Raw genomic sequence first — 16,651 nt, forward strand, 5'->3', positions numbered from 1 at the left:
GCAGCGATACCAGCTACACTGTGCTTCTCCCATAGAGCAGGCAGGCTGGGAAAAGCCTCACCCGAGGAGCGCTGGGTCAGTACTGCACGCCGGTCTGAGCTTGCCTTGCCTACACGCAGACTGTGTGCGCAGCAGGCCGCCAGGGCAGGTGCTTGTTGAGAAGCAGCTCCCCGTTGCAGCTGGTGGCCTGTGGCTGCTGGGTGGTCCATTCGATTCCAGCCCAGCCCTGCGTGACAGAGACTTTCTGATATTTCTGAGCTCCGGGCTCTCAAGCCCTCCACTCAGGGAGCCCTGGTGGGGTGCAGGAGGGATATGGTTTTATTTACTAGTCAGCCTCATACAGCCAGGCCTGTGACTGGACTGGGGAGCCCTGGAAGCCAGGGGATCTGCTGGTTCAGGCTGGGTGGGAGGGGCAGTCCTCGGTGCCCCTCTGTCCTCGTTCAACAAGGATGGATCTGCTGTGCTCAGACACGCCCAGTGCTGCTGGTCCTCATCTCCGTGCCCATGGATTCCCCCGGTTGCCAGCATTGTGGTTGTGTCACTTCTGGCTGCCGTTGGTTAAATGGCTGCATAGGGGACTCTGCTTCTCTGGCTGCTGAGGAGCCCAGCCAAGCCCTCACTCGCCCACACTCCAGACGTTACTCAGTCCCTCGGCCCTGCGGCCTCCGGTGAGCAACTAGCAGACAGGGCTGGCTTGCACGTGGTGAGTCAGTGGCAGGGTCAGACTCCAGGATTCCTGACTCCTCCAGCCGGCAGACGAGAACTGAAAAGCAATTCACACTGCAAGCTAAGAGAGAGATGGGACTAATATCGGATTCTCCTCAGCCTCCTCTATGAGCAGTCCAGGCATGGGGACTTCTCTGCTGTCACCCCCCTTCTCCTCAGTGGTCAGTGCTCAGCCTGTCTCAGGCCCTCAGTAACTTCCATTCCCAGGCCAGGCCTGGCTCTCTGCTGCTCCTGCTACAAACTGCTGCCACCCCGCTGGCCCCCCTCCCCACCAGTGTCCATGCGCTACCCGTTACTTTCATTAGAAGTTCATCGGACTCTGAATAGTTCCCAAACAAGAGCAGCCTGTCTGCTAGCATCACCTTCAGCTTGCTCCGTCTTTCCACATCCACTGCAAATTCTCAGGAATGATGGGCTGACCTATGGACGTCTGCCCAGCTATCACCACAACATCATGTGGCCATGCAGGGTCGGAGGGTGTTTATGGCTGACACATTCTCACACAATGTTCTGACATCACATGGCTGCCCCCGCCCCCAGGTTATTCTCAGCACTGGAGTGCTGCTCCCATCTGTGCATATCAATCCTTAATGGTTTGTGTGTTTAAAAATGCGTCTGTCATGGAGAAGAGCTGCACTCCAAGTGGGATTAGCCAAGTCTAATGATTTATACATGACACCTACCTCTGCTAGCGACCCGAACAGCCTGACTCATGAGCCAAGGCAAACCACGTTTATTTTGTCCATGGCAGCACATTTGTTCTACGTCAGTGGAGTTTTGCCTTGAATGTATGTGTCCATAAATCCAGTGCAGACCGCAGCAGATCCTTCTTCCTTGTCTTGGCCAACAGAGGAGTTTTGTTGTCTGGTTGGGAAGGGGAGTCATTCAGAAATTGGATTGACTTGTACCTGCTCACACTCTGCTCCAGTCAGCGGCTAGCTGAACTATGGGGTTCTGTCCCTTTTCATCTGACACTTTAACCCCTCACTCCCTGACCTGTATCTACCTGTCTCCTCTCACATCACTGACTGTCTGGAGCCAGCAGGAACTGAGAGTACTTGGCACCATGCAGGGTCCCAAGAAGCAGGCTCTGTTCCCAGCTCCACCATGCCAGTCAACATTCCTTTGGCAAGAATCAAAGGGCTCATGAGGCTGTGCTGCTTCGGGTCACGACTGGGGGCATTGCTGTGGGAGTAAGAAGCAGCTATGAAATACATACTGGACAGTGTTAGTACAAATCCACTGTTAGTATCTATGCAGCATCTTGGTGAGTTTCCCTGAACTTAGCCCCTTCCTGCTATGGTGCAAGGAGAGTGGACATGCAGGCAAGTGTCTGGGGGAGTCGGCTCTGAGGCCTGAAATGTCAATATTAACTGTTTCACAGCTGATCATTGTAGCTGAAGCAGCCCGCTGGTATTTGTGTGGGGGGGTGGGTCCTGAGTCCTGGAGCCAGGTTGTCTCACAGAACTGTGATCCTCAACTAATCTTGAAGCAAGCATGGTGTAAGGTGCAAGTTAGAAACAAAACCTCAGAGCAAGGATGTTTCGTGCTTTTCTTTATTCCATTGTGAGCTTTTCTCAAGGCTACAGTGAGAGAGATTCTTCTGTCTGGCTGCTTCATACAAATCTTTTCAGAAGATATTGTCTTATCCCTCTGCTTTGTTCACAGAAACAGCAAGAATGAATCTGATTCCATACAGGCTACAGGGCTAGTTTTTAGGCTGGTATTTAACAATTTAAGAATTGGGTTAGAAGGAAGAATGAAGTTATTACCACCAGACAACTAATACGAGCAGATAGATCTGCTTCTTCTGACTTTACTGCGTGAAATTTGGATGATTTTAGCCATTGCATTTCTCAAACAACTAATAAAAAATCTCTGCTTTTGCCAGACCCTCTCTTGTTTGCATCAGTTTAAATTCTGAGTGGCTCCATTGAAACCAGTCCCTTGGATGCTCTTAATACTAATTTAATGTTAATTTACAAAAAGCAATTGCAGGTTGCTATTTAGAAGAGGTGGCTGTCGGGATCTCTGCTTACTGTATTTGTGTTTCTTTCCAGGCATTGCATTCCTTTGCTTCCAGACCTCCCTCCAAAGAGAGGTCTGCATCTGTGTAACAGTGGCTGCAGCCTTCTCCATCCAGCTGAGAGTGAAATTGTGTGTGAAAGAGGAGTCAGGGTACCCTGTCTGGCACACAGCGCAGATTACCAAGACTCCTGCACTTGCTAACAGCTCAGCTGCGTGCTCAAGGATGCTGCATCTGAAAGTCCAGTTCTTAGATGACTCCCAGAAGATCTTTGTAGTGGATGTAAGTGGCTATCATATTATTGTTTTGTTCTAATTACTGAAGTCATTGCTGCACCGAAGGATTACATAACCCTGAGATGGTCTCTGATAGCTTCTGGTTTTCAGCTTTGGAAAAAAGAACATGTAGCGTTGTCCTCCTTGTATGTTTCAGTGCTAATGAGTGCAAGATGAGCACTGTCATTTGCATCCCATTTTTAAAAAGTGAGGGAGATGGGTTTGAAATCAGCCGGGATAGGGTGTATTTTTGACGTGTGACTGTCTGTCTTCATTTGTCTGGATGCCAACATAAGCACTGGCCAGGAAGAAAAGTCTGGGTCTAGGACAAACATTACATATTTAACCAATTTGCCCATGGGGGGAAAGATCTGTATGCTGGTCTTCATGGAGACCAGGCTGATGAGAAAAAAGAATGGAATTACAATAAGGAGAACAGAAGCAAAGAAAACCATTGACACTTATTTACTGTATAACAGTACCTGGAAAAAACTATATAGTTATTAACTATGCACAATTAATAAATATTAACTTTGAATATTAACCTGTAAAATCTGCGCTAAAATATTAGCCTTTAATTCCTACGTCATTACAGCTTTGTGTGTAGCTAAATGCAAAGTGATATTACTGTCTACATCTCTTTCTAGGAGTGATTGAGAATATACTATAGATTAGCACGCTACAGTCACATTCAAATAACATTTAACCAGATCGATTTCAGTACTTAGTTCTCTCTCTCCAGGGACCATGTTATTTTATGTAAAGGTATTTTATTCAAATTATAATACATTTCCTAGGAAATATTTTATAACATAGCCTGAGAGAACTTGTATTCAGTTTCACTTGTAGTTTAGTTTCTTTGCAATTGCATTTTTGAATACAGTAATTCCATACTCTGGAATAAGTAGGAAGAATTTTTTTTTTCCTTTTGTTTCGTTACATGAATGTAGCAGAGGTATGGAGTCAGCTGGCAAATGAGGTGTTTTTAAACATGCTAAGTTTTATCACGACGAGATCAGTGTGGGGGGGGTGAGAGTTCAATGAATGCTGCTAATACAATATTGCTGCAGTTTCCCCATCTCTGTGTCCTTATTTGCACAAGACAATTATAGCATGCTCGCCCTGCATGACATGTTATTGCAGCAAATAGCCTCCATTAGAGCAACTACAAGTCATTTCCTTCTTTTCTTCTGCATGGAACAGCATTGGAAACCTCTTTTAGGCATTTGCTGCTCTGTGGTTACGATAAATGAGGAGCTGAATTAGTGACTTGTCCAGAATAAAAAGATTGCTCTAGGCTAAGCTTTGAACAGATATTTCAAGCAACTCAGACGTGACTCTTCCTAAACCCTTACTGCCTTTGGGGAGCTCTCTCAAATGTAGAGTGCTTTAGTGTAATGGGAGGAAGAAATACAAAAGAGACCAACTACAAGGGCCTTGTTTCCTTCTGTCTCGTGCCTTGGGCAATCATTTGCACCCGTCCCCCATGGACATAAATACCACAGGTGGGACTGGACAGGTCAGAGCTGATGTTCCGTATACCCACTTTGCACTAGAGTAAATAGCTAGACAAGGGTGCCAGCCGGTGGAGAACTGTGTCTCTTTTTGGAAAATTGAGACTTTAAACAGCTAGGGCAAATGTTTCTGCTGCTAGCAAACCCCCACCCCCAGCAGCTAACATTTACTTCAAGCTCAGGAGAAACTTTAAAAATGCTCTGATGCTGCATTTCAGAGAGGCACATGCAACAGAATCAGGGTTAGCAGCCAGGTTTGTCCTTTATCCAAGGTGAAGGAAGCAGTGCCTGAATCTGCAAACCAGGGGATGCCACATTTTACCTCCTACCAGCATTCTTGTAGGGCTCATTGGTTTCCTTCTAGCAGCAAAATCCCTTGAGGGTGAAGAGATTCTGTGGATGCGGCCTAGCTCCTCCCTCTCCCCCGCCCCAACCCCAGAAGCAGCAAGGCGGCTGGGCTGGGGGTCTGTAACACTCCCAGCCAGAACATCGGAGCAGGTGTCCCTTTGCAGACCCTCCAGCAATCCCTTTCCCTTCTATCTCCAGGGAAGCCGTGAGGCCACTGGCTTCCCCCCAGGGCTATAAGACGTGAGCCCCTCCAGTTACTGCTGCAGTGGGAGAGTTAGTGAGGCTCCCATCAGCGTCAGCCTCCACTGCTTTCTGCTGCGGCATTTTGCTGCTTGTGTGAAGGGAACAGTCTGCATCTGTTGGCTGCACCCTTGGTCCAGTACCTGCTTGCTCTGCGGGCCTTGCTCTGACCCATGGTAAAAGACCTCTAAGTGATGAGGGAAGCAGCAGGGCTCCTCTCTGCATGCTCCCTCCTTGCTCTCTTCCATGCATGCTCCCCACCCCGATCCTGGCTTTTTCCTCCCCCATCTGACAGCAGAGCAGAGCACAGAGCCCGTTGAAACTGGCAAGGAAGGAGGCCTGACCTGTTCATTTCCCCAGGGGCAGGCACAGGGCCGAGCCCAGTGCTTTTCCCAGAGGCGAGGCACCCACCATTCCCTGAAGAGACTACTTCATGTTCTAACGGATTGCGCCGTTCAGAAATGTCTAGCCATTTCCTAGTCGGTCTGTGTTGGCAGCGCTGCTTTCCAAGTATCATCCTTCTCTTGCTGCTCCCTGACACATGACTTTCTGTTTGGTTAGGTTAGGCTGACGTTCTCTGTCCTGGTTTCTAATCTCTCTCAGTCCCTCTGTACCAGTTTTCTGCCCTCCCTGAAGTTCACAATGCCTCCCAGTTTGGGATCCTCTGAGACCCTAATGAATGTGCCACCTATTCTATTGTCCGAGCCATCCCTAATTTTGTTAGGCTCCTTAATGGTGATCAGCGTTGCTGCACAGCTAAAATCTTCCTTAGGGAAGATTGCTAAGCCAGTGAACACTGCCCTTTGTTACAAGCCATTCTGAGAGCCTAGTTATGGCCCTGAGACCCAGGGGGGAGCTGAGACACGGAGCTCCCAAGTGGCAGGGGAGAGAGATGAGCTTGCTGGGTGCCAGCGGAGGAGCATTCTCAGCACCAGCATGTCTTTATTTTCCCCAGCAGAGCCCTGCCAGTGCTAGCTGAGTAGAAGGGCTCAACCCACAGCCCAGCCCAACACTCTGGACCCTGCAGTGCCGCCCACAGTGTCAGTAACCTCCTTGAACTCTGGGGCTGCTTCCTATGCGGTGGCATGGGTACTCCTGTGCCTTCTCGCCCCAATGCCCATGCGTGGGACATACGTAATTTGCAGGAGCGGCGCCAGGGTTTTTGCCGCGTTCCCGGTCGGCGGCAATTCTGTGGCGGGGGGGGGTCCTTCTGCGCTTTCCGTCTTCGGGGCACTTCAGTGGCGGGTCCCAGAGCGAGTGAAGGACCCTCCGCCAAATTGCCGCCGAAGACCCGGAGCGCAGAAGGACCCCCCGCCGCCAAATTGCCGCCACAAAATGCTGCCACCCCAAATCCTGGTGCCCTAGGCGACTGCCTAGGTCGCCTAAATGGAAGCACCAGCCCTGGTAATTTGGCTTCTCGCACTGCGTGGGATAGTGCAACCCTATCAGCAGTGCAGCAACATCCTTTCTTTTCCCTTTCCCTGCATATGTGAATGAGCTGTCCAGCACCTGGGCTCTTAGGTAACGTCATTCAGGACATTCTTCCGATCGCTGGAACTAGTTTAAACGAAGCAGGACGAGTGGATTTCCAGCAGCCTTTTTAGACTGTCCGAGAGCAGGGCAGAACTGGCAAGAAAACGGCTTTGTTGCTTTCTGCTCCGCACAAAAGCTGAAAGTTTACAGAGCTTGCTTCTTTGCAAGTATAATTTGCTACAGGGCAAGATTTGTCTGAAAACCAGCAAACCTAACTGCCAGGCAGAGCCAGCAAAGGACACAAATTTACTGCATCCTCCTGTCCTTTATCATGAGTCAAGGCAGGAATTTACTGAATTTAACAGATCTGACTGCCCTGCATTTGCAAGTCGATGCATGCGCATATGGACAGGGGGGATCCAGTGTATTTCGATTTGCAGAAAACCTTTGACGAGGTTCCTTACCAAAGGCTCTTAAGCAGAGTAAGAGGTCATGGGATAAGAGGGAAGGTGCTCTCATGGATTAGTAACTGCCTAAAAGACAGGAAACAAAGGATAGGAATAAATGGTCAGTTTTCAGAATGGAGAGAGGTAAATAGTGGTGTCCCCCAGGGGTCTGTACTGGGCCCCATGCTATTCCACATATTCATAAATGATCTGGAAAAGGGATTATCATAAGCCTCTTCCCAAATCTGGACCTTAGTGTCCAAAAATCTGGGTGCCTAGCATGAACCCCTCTAAGCTCAATTTACCAGCTTAGATCTGATCTCGCTGCCACCATCCAAAATTTCCAGGGTTTTGGCCCCCTCTGGTCTCCCCAAAACCTTCCCTGGAGGGACCCCAAGACTCAGAAACCCTGAGCCTACAACAAAGGGAAATAACCCACTTCCCTTCCCTCTCTCTCTCCCACCCAGACTTTCCTCTCTGGGCTAACCTGGGAGTATTGATGCAATCTCTTTACATCACAATACCAAGAAGCATATCTCCTCTATTCCACAAAGAGACAAACCCCAAATACAAGGAAACAGAAGAGATTCTATCTCTCCTCCCCCTTAGCTTCTTCCCGCCCTGGGACACTAGGAGAGTTAAACACAGAGCGTAGTGTTTCCCCTCCCCCCTGTCTTTCCTTTCTCCTTAACCAGAGAAAAACTCAAACAGGTTTTAAAAAGAAAGCTTTATATAAAAAAGAAAGAAAAAAGACATAAACATATTCTCTGTAACAAGATGACAATACAGGGCTATTGCTTATAAGAAAAATATGAATAAACAGTCTGAGTCAAAAAGATATCCAAATTGAAACATTCCAGCAAGTTACACACATGTAAATACACCCAAAACAACATAAAAGCCTATATTGTTTTTCTACCTGTACTTACAAGTTGGAAACAGAAGATTAGAAGATAGAAAAAAGCTTCTCATAGCTGAGAGAGAGAGACCAAAGACTCAGACCCCAAAAAATCCCCTCCCTGACTTTGAAAAATCTTGTTTCCTGATTGGTCCTCTGGTAAGGTGTTTGGTTCCCTTTGTTAACCCTTTACAGGTAAAAGAAACATTAACCCTTAGCTATCTATTTATGACAGGGATAAACAGTGAGGTGGCAAAGTTTGCAGATGATACAAAACTATTCAAGATAATTAAGTCCTAAGGAGACTGTGAAGAGCTGCAAAGGGTCCACACAAAACTGGGTGACTGGGCAACAAAATGGCAGATGAAATTCAGTATTGATAAGTGCAAAATAAAGGACACTGGAAAACATAATCCCCGTTATACATACAAAATGATGGGGTCTAAATGAGTTGATACCACTAAAGAAACAGAACTTGGAGTCGTGGATAGTTCTCTGAAAACATCCACTCAATGCGCAACAGCAGCCAAAAAAGCGAACAGGATGTTAGGAACCATTAGGAAAGGGACAAATAATATCATAAAGCCACTATATAAACCCATGATATCCCACACCTTGAATAGTGCACGCAGTTCTTGTCACCCCATCTCAAAAAGCAATAGAAAAGGTCCAGAGAAGGGCAACGAAATGCTTAGGGGTGTGGAACAGCTTACGTTTGAGGAGAGATTAAAAAGACTGGAACTGTTCAGCTTGGAAAAAAAACAACTAAAGGGAGATACGATAGAGGTCTATAAAATCATGACCGGTGTGGAAAAAGTGACTAGGGAAGTGTTATTTACCATTTCACATAACACAAAAACCAGAGGTCAGCCAGTGAAGCTAATAGGCAGCAGGTTTAAACAAACATAAGGAAGTACTTCTTCAGACAATGCACAGTCAACTTGTGGAACTCCTTGCCAGGGGATGTTGTCAAGACCAAAAGTATAACAGGGGTTAAAAAAAAAATTAGATAAATTCATGGAGGCTAGGCCCAGCAGTGGCTATTATCCAAGATAGTCAGGGATGCAACCCCATGCTCTGGGTGTCCCTGAGCCTCTGACTGCCAGAACCTGGGAGTGGACGACAGGATGGATCACTCAGTAATTGCCCTGTTCTGTTCATTCCCTCTGAAGCATCTGGTATCAGCCACTGTCAGAAGACAGGATCCTGGGCTAGATGACCATTGGCCTGACCCAAAATGGCCATTCTTAAGGTCTTCTGATGTTCTTACGTAAGATTCTGCAGAAACAACAAAGTTGGTGGTCTCATTCCAGTAGCACTGGGCAAGGGTTTGAATCACCAAAACTGTCATTGGTGCTAAGGGCTCATTCCCAGTTCAGAGTGGAAACACTCCCAGTCACTTGAATGGATGTTGGATCACATCCTATGACCTAGCCCGGACTATGGGAGAAACCACTGCATTTTAACATGGCTGTTGCTAGCATAGGAGGAGGAGGAGGAGTCCTTCTGAGAACTGAAAGAGCGAAGACCCTGAAGACCAGGACTCTTTTTCAGCAAGTTCATATGTATAGCTGGATTGGGATATGCCAAATTGTTTTGTCAACCTGCTCATTGTTGCATCTGCCTAAGCACATTGCAGCAGACTGCAGGCTGCTTGCAATACTGCTATTCTTTGTTGTGATGGTGGTGGACCCGGTCAAATGGGGAACCTATTTATGTCTACATGCAGGGAGCTGGATGCAGGCTCCGTGCCTGGCTGAGTGGGGTTATCTTTATTCTGGAGTGAAGTTTCTTTCTGAAGATGGCAACTCCAGTCCCCTCCTGGAGGTATTCACCATTCTCCAGAAATAACTGGGCATCCTTTTGGGTGATTCCTCCATCCCAAACAGCTCCAGACATGGCTGAACCCAAGCAAAGAAAACTTAGCCTGCCACTTACTCTCGCCACTGAGGAGTATTCCTACCTAGGGCTACATTGGCCCCCGGAACAGCTTTACACTGGTTCCTTCGCACAAACAGCACTTCCTGCCACCAGGTGGACAGTGACAGCTGGAGCCTGGAACACCCAATTGGTGCAACAGCATATGCCTCTTCCTGTTGTTACTAGCATGGGGCATCTCACCTGTGAGATGGGGCTGAATTGGCTTCTCAGTGTCTCACAACCCAGTCCCCCTGTCAGGTACCACTTTCGTGGGATGCGTGGCACAAAAGCAGCTGAGTACCTCTAGAACGCTACAGTGGTCTGGGCACTTTGGGTAGACACAACCCTGTTGGAAACGTCCTATGGAAATGATGCTGAATACCTCCAGAATTAAATAGATAATCATATCCTTTCTGTAGGTGACATATTTTCGAGCAACCTTAAAACGTTGTGGAGTAGGTGTAGAATTCTCAATTGTATTCCAAAAGGTGATTCTAAAAAACCTGTAGAAAGATGAACAAACTTGATAAAAGGTTTAGAAACCCTGACCCAGGAAGGAAGGTTTAAAAAAACTGGATATATTTTGTCTTGAGAAAATAAGATGGAGAGAGACCTGATAACAATAATCAAATATGTTAAGGGTTGTAATCAGTTCTCCTTCTCTTCTTTCAAGATCTCCTTCAAACACGCGGTTCTCTGTGTGCCCAGGAGCCCCAGGGCTGCCTCTCACACCAAGGGCGTCACTTTCGCTGACAGCGTTACACTGAGCAGACTAAAAAGTGTCACTAAACTCAAGGGAAATGTACGGTTCCACTGACTTGAAGTGTTAAAAACTCATTAGTCAGGCCCCCCAAATCATGAGATTGGCTTAAAAAAATGAGATTTAAAAATAAATAAACTGGGAGGGGAACATTAGTTTTTGTGCTTCTGAACCATGAGGGGTAGAAATTTGGCTCCAACTTTGAGTAACCTTACACACCGCCCTGTGCCTGAAGGCTTTTGTATGCTGCCTGCATTGTAACCTCCTGGGGCAGGGACTGTCTAGCTGGGCCTCTCTCTAAAGCTCCTCAAACGCTGATGCTGTACAAATAATGACTGAGTATGTTAACTAGGAATGAATTACTGTCCCGCTCCTCCATCAGCGACTTCCACACATTCCATCTGCTTCTTTACCACTAGTCGTCTCTGACAACGAGGCTGCCCTGTGATCTCACATGATACCTGCTAGTAATGAATGTTTTTTGAAGTAATTATAGATGGTGGCGCTCGCGGCCTCTTAGTGCTTAGCAAATTGGGAGTGAGGACACCCCAAATGTTGGATAGCAAGAGAAAGTCGTCTCTTTTGATTTTAAAATAGCATCTGAGTCAGCTCGCTGGATCTGGTGGGGGACAGAAGCCGAGCCAAGGAGCTCAAGGTGTTGACAAGTGTGGTATTTGGAATGTGCCACCGACGAGCGGATGGCCTCACGTTCCTTTCACTTGTAACCTAAATCCAGTATTTGGCTCAGTCTCCAAATGCAAAATGCTTCTTACCTCTGCACCACCTCCCTCTCACATGCCTCCTTTCCTGCCTCATCCCTGGGGAAGATGGACCTGTCAGGCTCGACCCTCTTTGGTTACCTCAGAACCTGGAGGTCATGCTGCCTGGAGAGGACAGGGTGGGTAGGTGGGCTCCCTGCCCTAGCGCTGTGTGTCGGTGTGCTATTTCTCCAGCCTTGCCTTGGGGCACTGTTGCCCCGCAGCAGTGTTTCTGGGAGCCCCTCGCTGGGCAAACGCCTGGTGTTAGTTGTTTGTATTACAGTAGAGAGGCTGAATCAGGTAAGAGCCCCTGACGCTAGGTGCTGCACAATGCAGAGTCAGAGGCAGCGGTTGTCTGGGAGAGCACACAATCCAAGCCAGACCAAGGGTGGGAGGGACACAGAGGTGCAGAGACTCGCCCCAAAGTCATGCCACAGGTCAGGGCAAAGCAGAGCCTGGCACTCAGGTCTCCTGCCTTCGCCGCTAGACACCCTCCCTCATGTGACATTGCAGAAGTGCTGGTTGCAGGGAGGTTCTGGGCAGTGGTTGTTTGCCGGGTTTCCCACAGTTTGGGAGAGTGTCTAGGATTAATTCTGGCTATTTATTTACAGCTTCACTTGAACACTTTCAATGCTTTGGAAATACTGGGATTTTGTCCCCGGCTAGTGTCTACTGGCGTAGTTCCACCAGTGGCAAGGGAGCTGGTGTACGTTACGCCAGCTGGGGCTGCAGCCCATTGTCCCTGCCTCAGGGTGTCTGAGCCCAGCCAGCAGCCAGGCTGCACTCACTTCTTTTTGTTCAGTTTGGGGCCTGGTTACTGGTAATGCTCATCATAATGTGCACTAAAAAGCAGGTCCCAAGAGACGGCAGCAGCTGTTAAAGAGGACAGGCGTGATTGGAGGGGTGGGAGAAGAGAAAGAGCGAGGGGTGAACAGGTTTGTAGAGCAGAGGCAGGAGATACAGGAAAGAGATTGGGAGACAAAAGTTCCTCTCTCCTCCAAGAAAGCCATGACAGGCACTCTTCTGGTGCAAGTGATGCCATGTGTGGCGTGATCCAAAGCCTGAAAGTGAGTAATGCGCCTGTGAGAAGACAGTGAGTGCTTCTCTCTTCCGGCTGCCCATCACAGGCTACAATGCTTGACAATTCTAGCATGGAAATAAACAATTATAATTGTTTTAATTATCCTTGGGATCTAGTAATTTTGAGGCAAATGAGGCTTGCTGGAGCAAGAACACTATTATTATGCTGTCACTTTGCAGCAGGCTTAGCACGCGGGGCTAGCAATTTCCGCCCCCCGTGAGCGACAAAGAGTTGCTATTAGCGTGCAGCATGGACGTATTGCTCTGAACAAGTTGCAGTTTTCAAGTCACCTCCTCTTCCCCTGGGAAGGGACTCTGCAATCCATTTGCCTGCCAGTGCTATTTCCTGCATAAGAGCTTTATCTCAGGAAAGTCACTTGAAAGTTAAGGCTACTTATTGTCCTGCTTTAAACTTGCTTTCATACCAACCCCTCTTCATTGCTGAATGTTTAGTGTTTTGTAAGAGACAAGGAGAGTGAGGTAATATCTGTTACTGGACCAACCGCTGCTGGTGAAAGAGACGAGCATGTGAACTACACGGAGCTCTTCTTCAGATCCTGAAATGTGATCTGCTAGTGTCTGGGGATGAGCACTAGGACATCTGGGTTCTATTCCCAGCTGTGCCAATCGATCATTGGGAAAACTCAGGTAACCCACTTAAGCTTGCTGATTTAAGTTTCCCAGATACAAATGATAGTGGGCTCAAACATCAAAGAGTTATGCAGATGAATGAAAATGTCTGAAGCGCACTGATATCCTTGGGAGCATGGCACTATGTACCTGCAATGCGTTAGTAAAACTATCACAGTACTGCAATAGACTCTGTATTTCCAACATTGCAGCCCCTGTGCAGTGAGCTCCCCCAAAGCTTTGGACTTCTGCCCCTTTTGTTACGGAGAGAGGCTATTGAGGCATCCCCTTACCCTTTCCCAAAGTGCTAAAGATTCTTTAATGTGCACCTAGCCAGCCCCTAGAACTGGCCAGAAAGGATGTCAGTGTAATAATGCTTGCCCTGATTGACAACTGGCTGACCCGGGTGGGGAGAACCCTGCTTTGCTTAAACAGCCTGTGACAAACGCAGTGAGTGCAGAGCCAGGGAGACTCCTTGGCCAGAGACAGGGGTCCAGGAAAAGTTGATGGGATGATTTGAATGCTTGAATTCCATTAATTTAAATAGCCAAATCCTGTAGGCAGTTTGCAAATCTCAGGTCAGATGGACAGTACTTTGCATAGCTCTGGTTTTAGAGGAGTGAGCACCACTAGGTGCTCATATTTTGGCCAGTCCAATTTTCAGCTTCCTTTTTTCACCGCAGGCAGACTCTTTTTTCTTCATCTTTCCCATCATTCCCAAGACATTAAAGGTATGCCACCAACTTTTCAGCAGGGTGCCCTATTAATTTACCAGCTCTCCGGCAGCAGATCTGTGTGCACCAACAAGTTACACAGGTTTGATATTCACTTCCAGCTCGCTGGTGAATTAAATGCTTTTGCCATGGCAACCCTGATTTCACGTGATATTTTCATATGATGGTTCTGAGCATAGCGCATTTATCTTCAGGAAACATCACTGCATTATCTGAATCGCTCTTGCTCCAACTGTTGTTAAAAGGCAGCAAAATAAACTAAGAGTTTGTCCAGATTTTTTTTCATGTATCCAATTCCTGGGAGTTGTGAAAAACTTTGCTTATTTTATTCTCCGCAAAGAGTTTTAATTCAAAAGACTAAGAGAATGACACATGCTGCATTTAGTAGTTTACTTCTAGCTCAAATGCGCGGCAACTTGCCTTTCTTGAATAAGGTTTGTCTCCAGATCATGCTGCCAGCTTAGGTGGAAAAGAAACATTTTCAAGGTAACAAAAACAGCCCAATGACACTTGTTAAAACTCTCTGAAATATTTCTTCTGTTCAGTATGTGGCGTGTGTCAGCTACATGATGTGCTGAGGTACAGTTAAGGTTTTACGGCACTCTTTTGGGCTGGCTGGCATAACCTGTGTCGTGCACTGCACCAGTGTGTGGTGGAATATAATAATTAGAAAAGCTTTATACACTGTAAGTTTATGTTTCCTAAGACTACGTTTTCAAAAGTGACTCATGAACTTTTTTCAGTGCCCAACTGGAGACATCTTAAAGGCGCCTGACTTTCAAAGAGTGGGTGCTCAGTGTGAAAATCAGCCTTTGTTTAGGTTCTGCAGACCTAAAAAATACCCCAAACCAAAAGCACACAGAGTCACTAGTTACTTTTGAAGTTAAGGCCTCTGTACATTGTGTGTGTGTGTGTGTGTGTGTGTGTGTACACATGTGCACACACGTGCACACTCTAGAGGTAACTCTTTATACCAGTGAAACTCTCCGAACTTCAGTGGAGCTAGCCCTGAGTCTCCCCAGCATGAGATCCGATTCAGGCCCATGGCAGTTTAGTAAGATTCTGACTCCGGTTCTCTGCTGTGCACATTACATACTGACTGCACCTGACAAAGGGAAGGAAACAGCAAAGGCATGCAGGGCATTGTAAGGCCTACAGAAGAATAAAATAATTATGAGACATCTGTATATGGGATGTGTATGTTTGTTTTATTGTGTTTGTTATTTTTACTGAATTTATTATTTGTCTCAGCCCAAAATTGTACTGGCTACTTTGCAGGCAAGACGTCTTAGCCTAGGGGCCCAAAAATAACTTCAAAGATTCATGCCTGGAGTTTCTTATTGACATCGGTGACATCAGTTAACCTCTTGCTCCGGACATTGCCCATTGCGCTGCTTCTAACGAGCTTTTTGTTTGCTAGCAAAAGTCCTCTGGCAAAGGGTTGTTCAACCTGAGTTGCAGCCACCTGCGCCTGGCGGAGAAGGAATACTTCGGACTGGAATTCCAAAGCCAGGCCGGAAACAATGTGAGTGACATTCAAGTTCCCTCTGAATGAAACACAGCACTTGGCAAAGGCAGCATTCAGCAGTCCTGAGCTTCCATTGTTACATAGCTTTTACATTTCAGAATTAGGTTCCGACAAACATGAAGGTTGCAAAGTAAAGCACTGAAAGGTGGGAAATGGCAGAAGCAAGGCTGCCGTGCAATGGGAATGTTGCCACCTTGTGCATAGGCAGCATGATACAGTCTTTAGTGACACGATAACACACATCACATTGCTGGTCCTGCTTCCTTTCCTGACGTCTGCCCCTAACCCCAGCACCTTCCCATCCACCCACCCACTCTGCGCCTGTCTGCACCCACAACCTCCTCTCCCCATTCTGCTCCTGTCCTGCCCCTCTTCTACCCGCCCTGCCTATCACAGCATAGGGTTGGCAGGTGTCTGGTTTTTGACTGGAACACCTGGTCAAAAAGGGACCCTGGCGGCTCCGGACAGCACCCCCGCCTGGGACATTAAAAGTCTGATTGACGGTGCTGCCCGGCTAAGCAGGCTAGTCCCTTCCTGTCCTGGCTCTGCACTGTGTCCCGGAAGCAGCCAGCAGGTCAGGCACCTAAGCAGGGGGCCACAGGGCTCCATGCGCTCTCCCCACCCCAAGCACCGGCTCCGCATTCCCGTTGGTTGGGAACTGTGGTCAATGGGAGCTGGGGGGGATGGTGCCAGTGGGCGAGAGCAGCGCAAGGAGCCACCTAGCCCCCCTGCCTAGGAGCCAGACCTGCTGGCCTCTTCTGGGGCATAGAGTTCAGCCAGGACAGGCAGGGAGCCTGTCTTAGCCCCTCTGCTGTGCTGCTGAGTAGGAGCCACCCAAGCTAAGCCTGCGCCCCAACCCCTTTGCTGGGGACAAAGGCTGTGCCATGACCCTTGCAAGCATAGGGGCTTCCCAGGGGGCTTTCTGGCCTACTCATTTGTCAGCGGAGCTGTTCAGAGCCTACGCATGCTTTTTAAAAGGAATTTTAGTCTTGACTGGGATTTCCCCCCATTTCTTCTTGTTGCACAATGAGATCAATGAGGTTTCTGCACCCCCCTGGGCACTACAAAAGTGGAAGTAAAGGTGAAACTGTCAAAATTCTTGAGCGTCCTGGTCCTAATTCTTCCCCTAAGGATAAGCGCAATGGTCACAAGTTGCAGTGGGGGAGGTTTAGGTTGGATATTAGGAAAAACTATTTCACTAGGAGGGTGGTGAAGCACTGGAATGGGTTACCTAGGGAGGTGGTGGAATCTCCTTCCTTAGAGGTTTTTAAGGTCAGGCTTGACAAAGCCCTGGC

General features: G+C 47.8%; 1 protein-coding gene across 2 annotated transcripts in view; it reads left to right on the top strand.

The window, feature by feature from the left end:
* Nucleotides 1-2,882: 2,882 nt before the first annotated feature.
* The window catches only part of FRMD7 (FERM domain containing 7), a 28,219-nt gene continuing 14,450 nt past the window's right edge, over nt 2,883-16,651 (top strand). For both annotated transcript variants that reach the window (XM_075068902.1, XM_075068903.1), the window contains exons 1-2: nt 2,883-3,034; nt 15,249-15,353. In XM_075068902.1, the coding sequence (XP_074925003.1) occupies nt 2,978-3,034; nt 15,249-15,353 (162 nt within the window). In that variant the 5' untranslated portion in view covers nt 2,883-2,977. The remainder of the gene's footprint in view (nt 3,035-15,248; nt 15,354-16,651) is intronic.

The sequence above is a fragment of the Chelonoidis abingdonii genome, chromosome 8 (genome assembly GCF_003597395.2).
Source record: "Chelonoidis abingdonii isolate Lonesome George chromosome 8, CheloAbing_2.0, whole genome shotgun sequence".
Taxonomy (NCBI): Eukaryota; Metazoa; Chordata; order Testudines; family Testudinidae; genus Chelonoidis; species Chelonoidis abingdonii.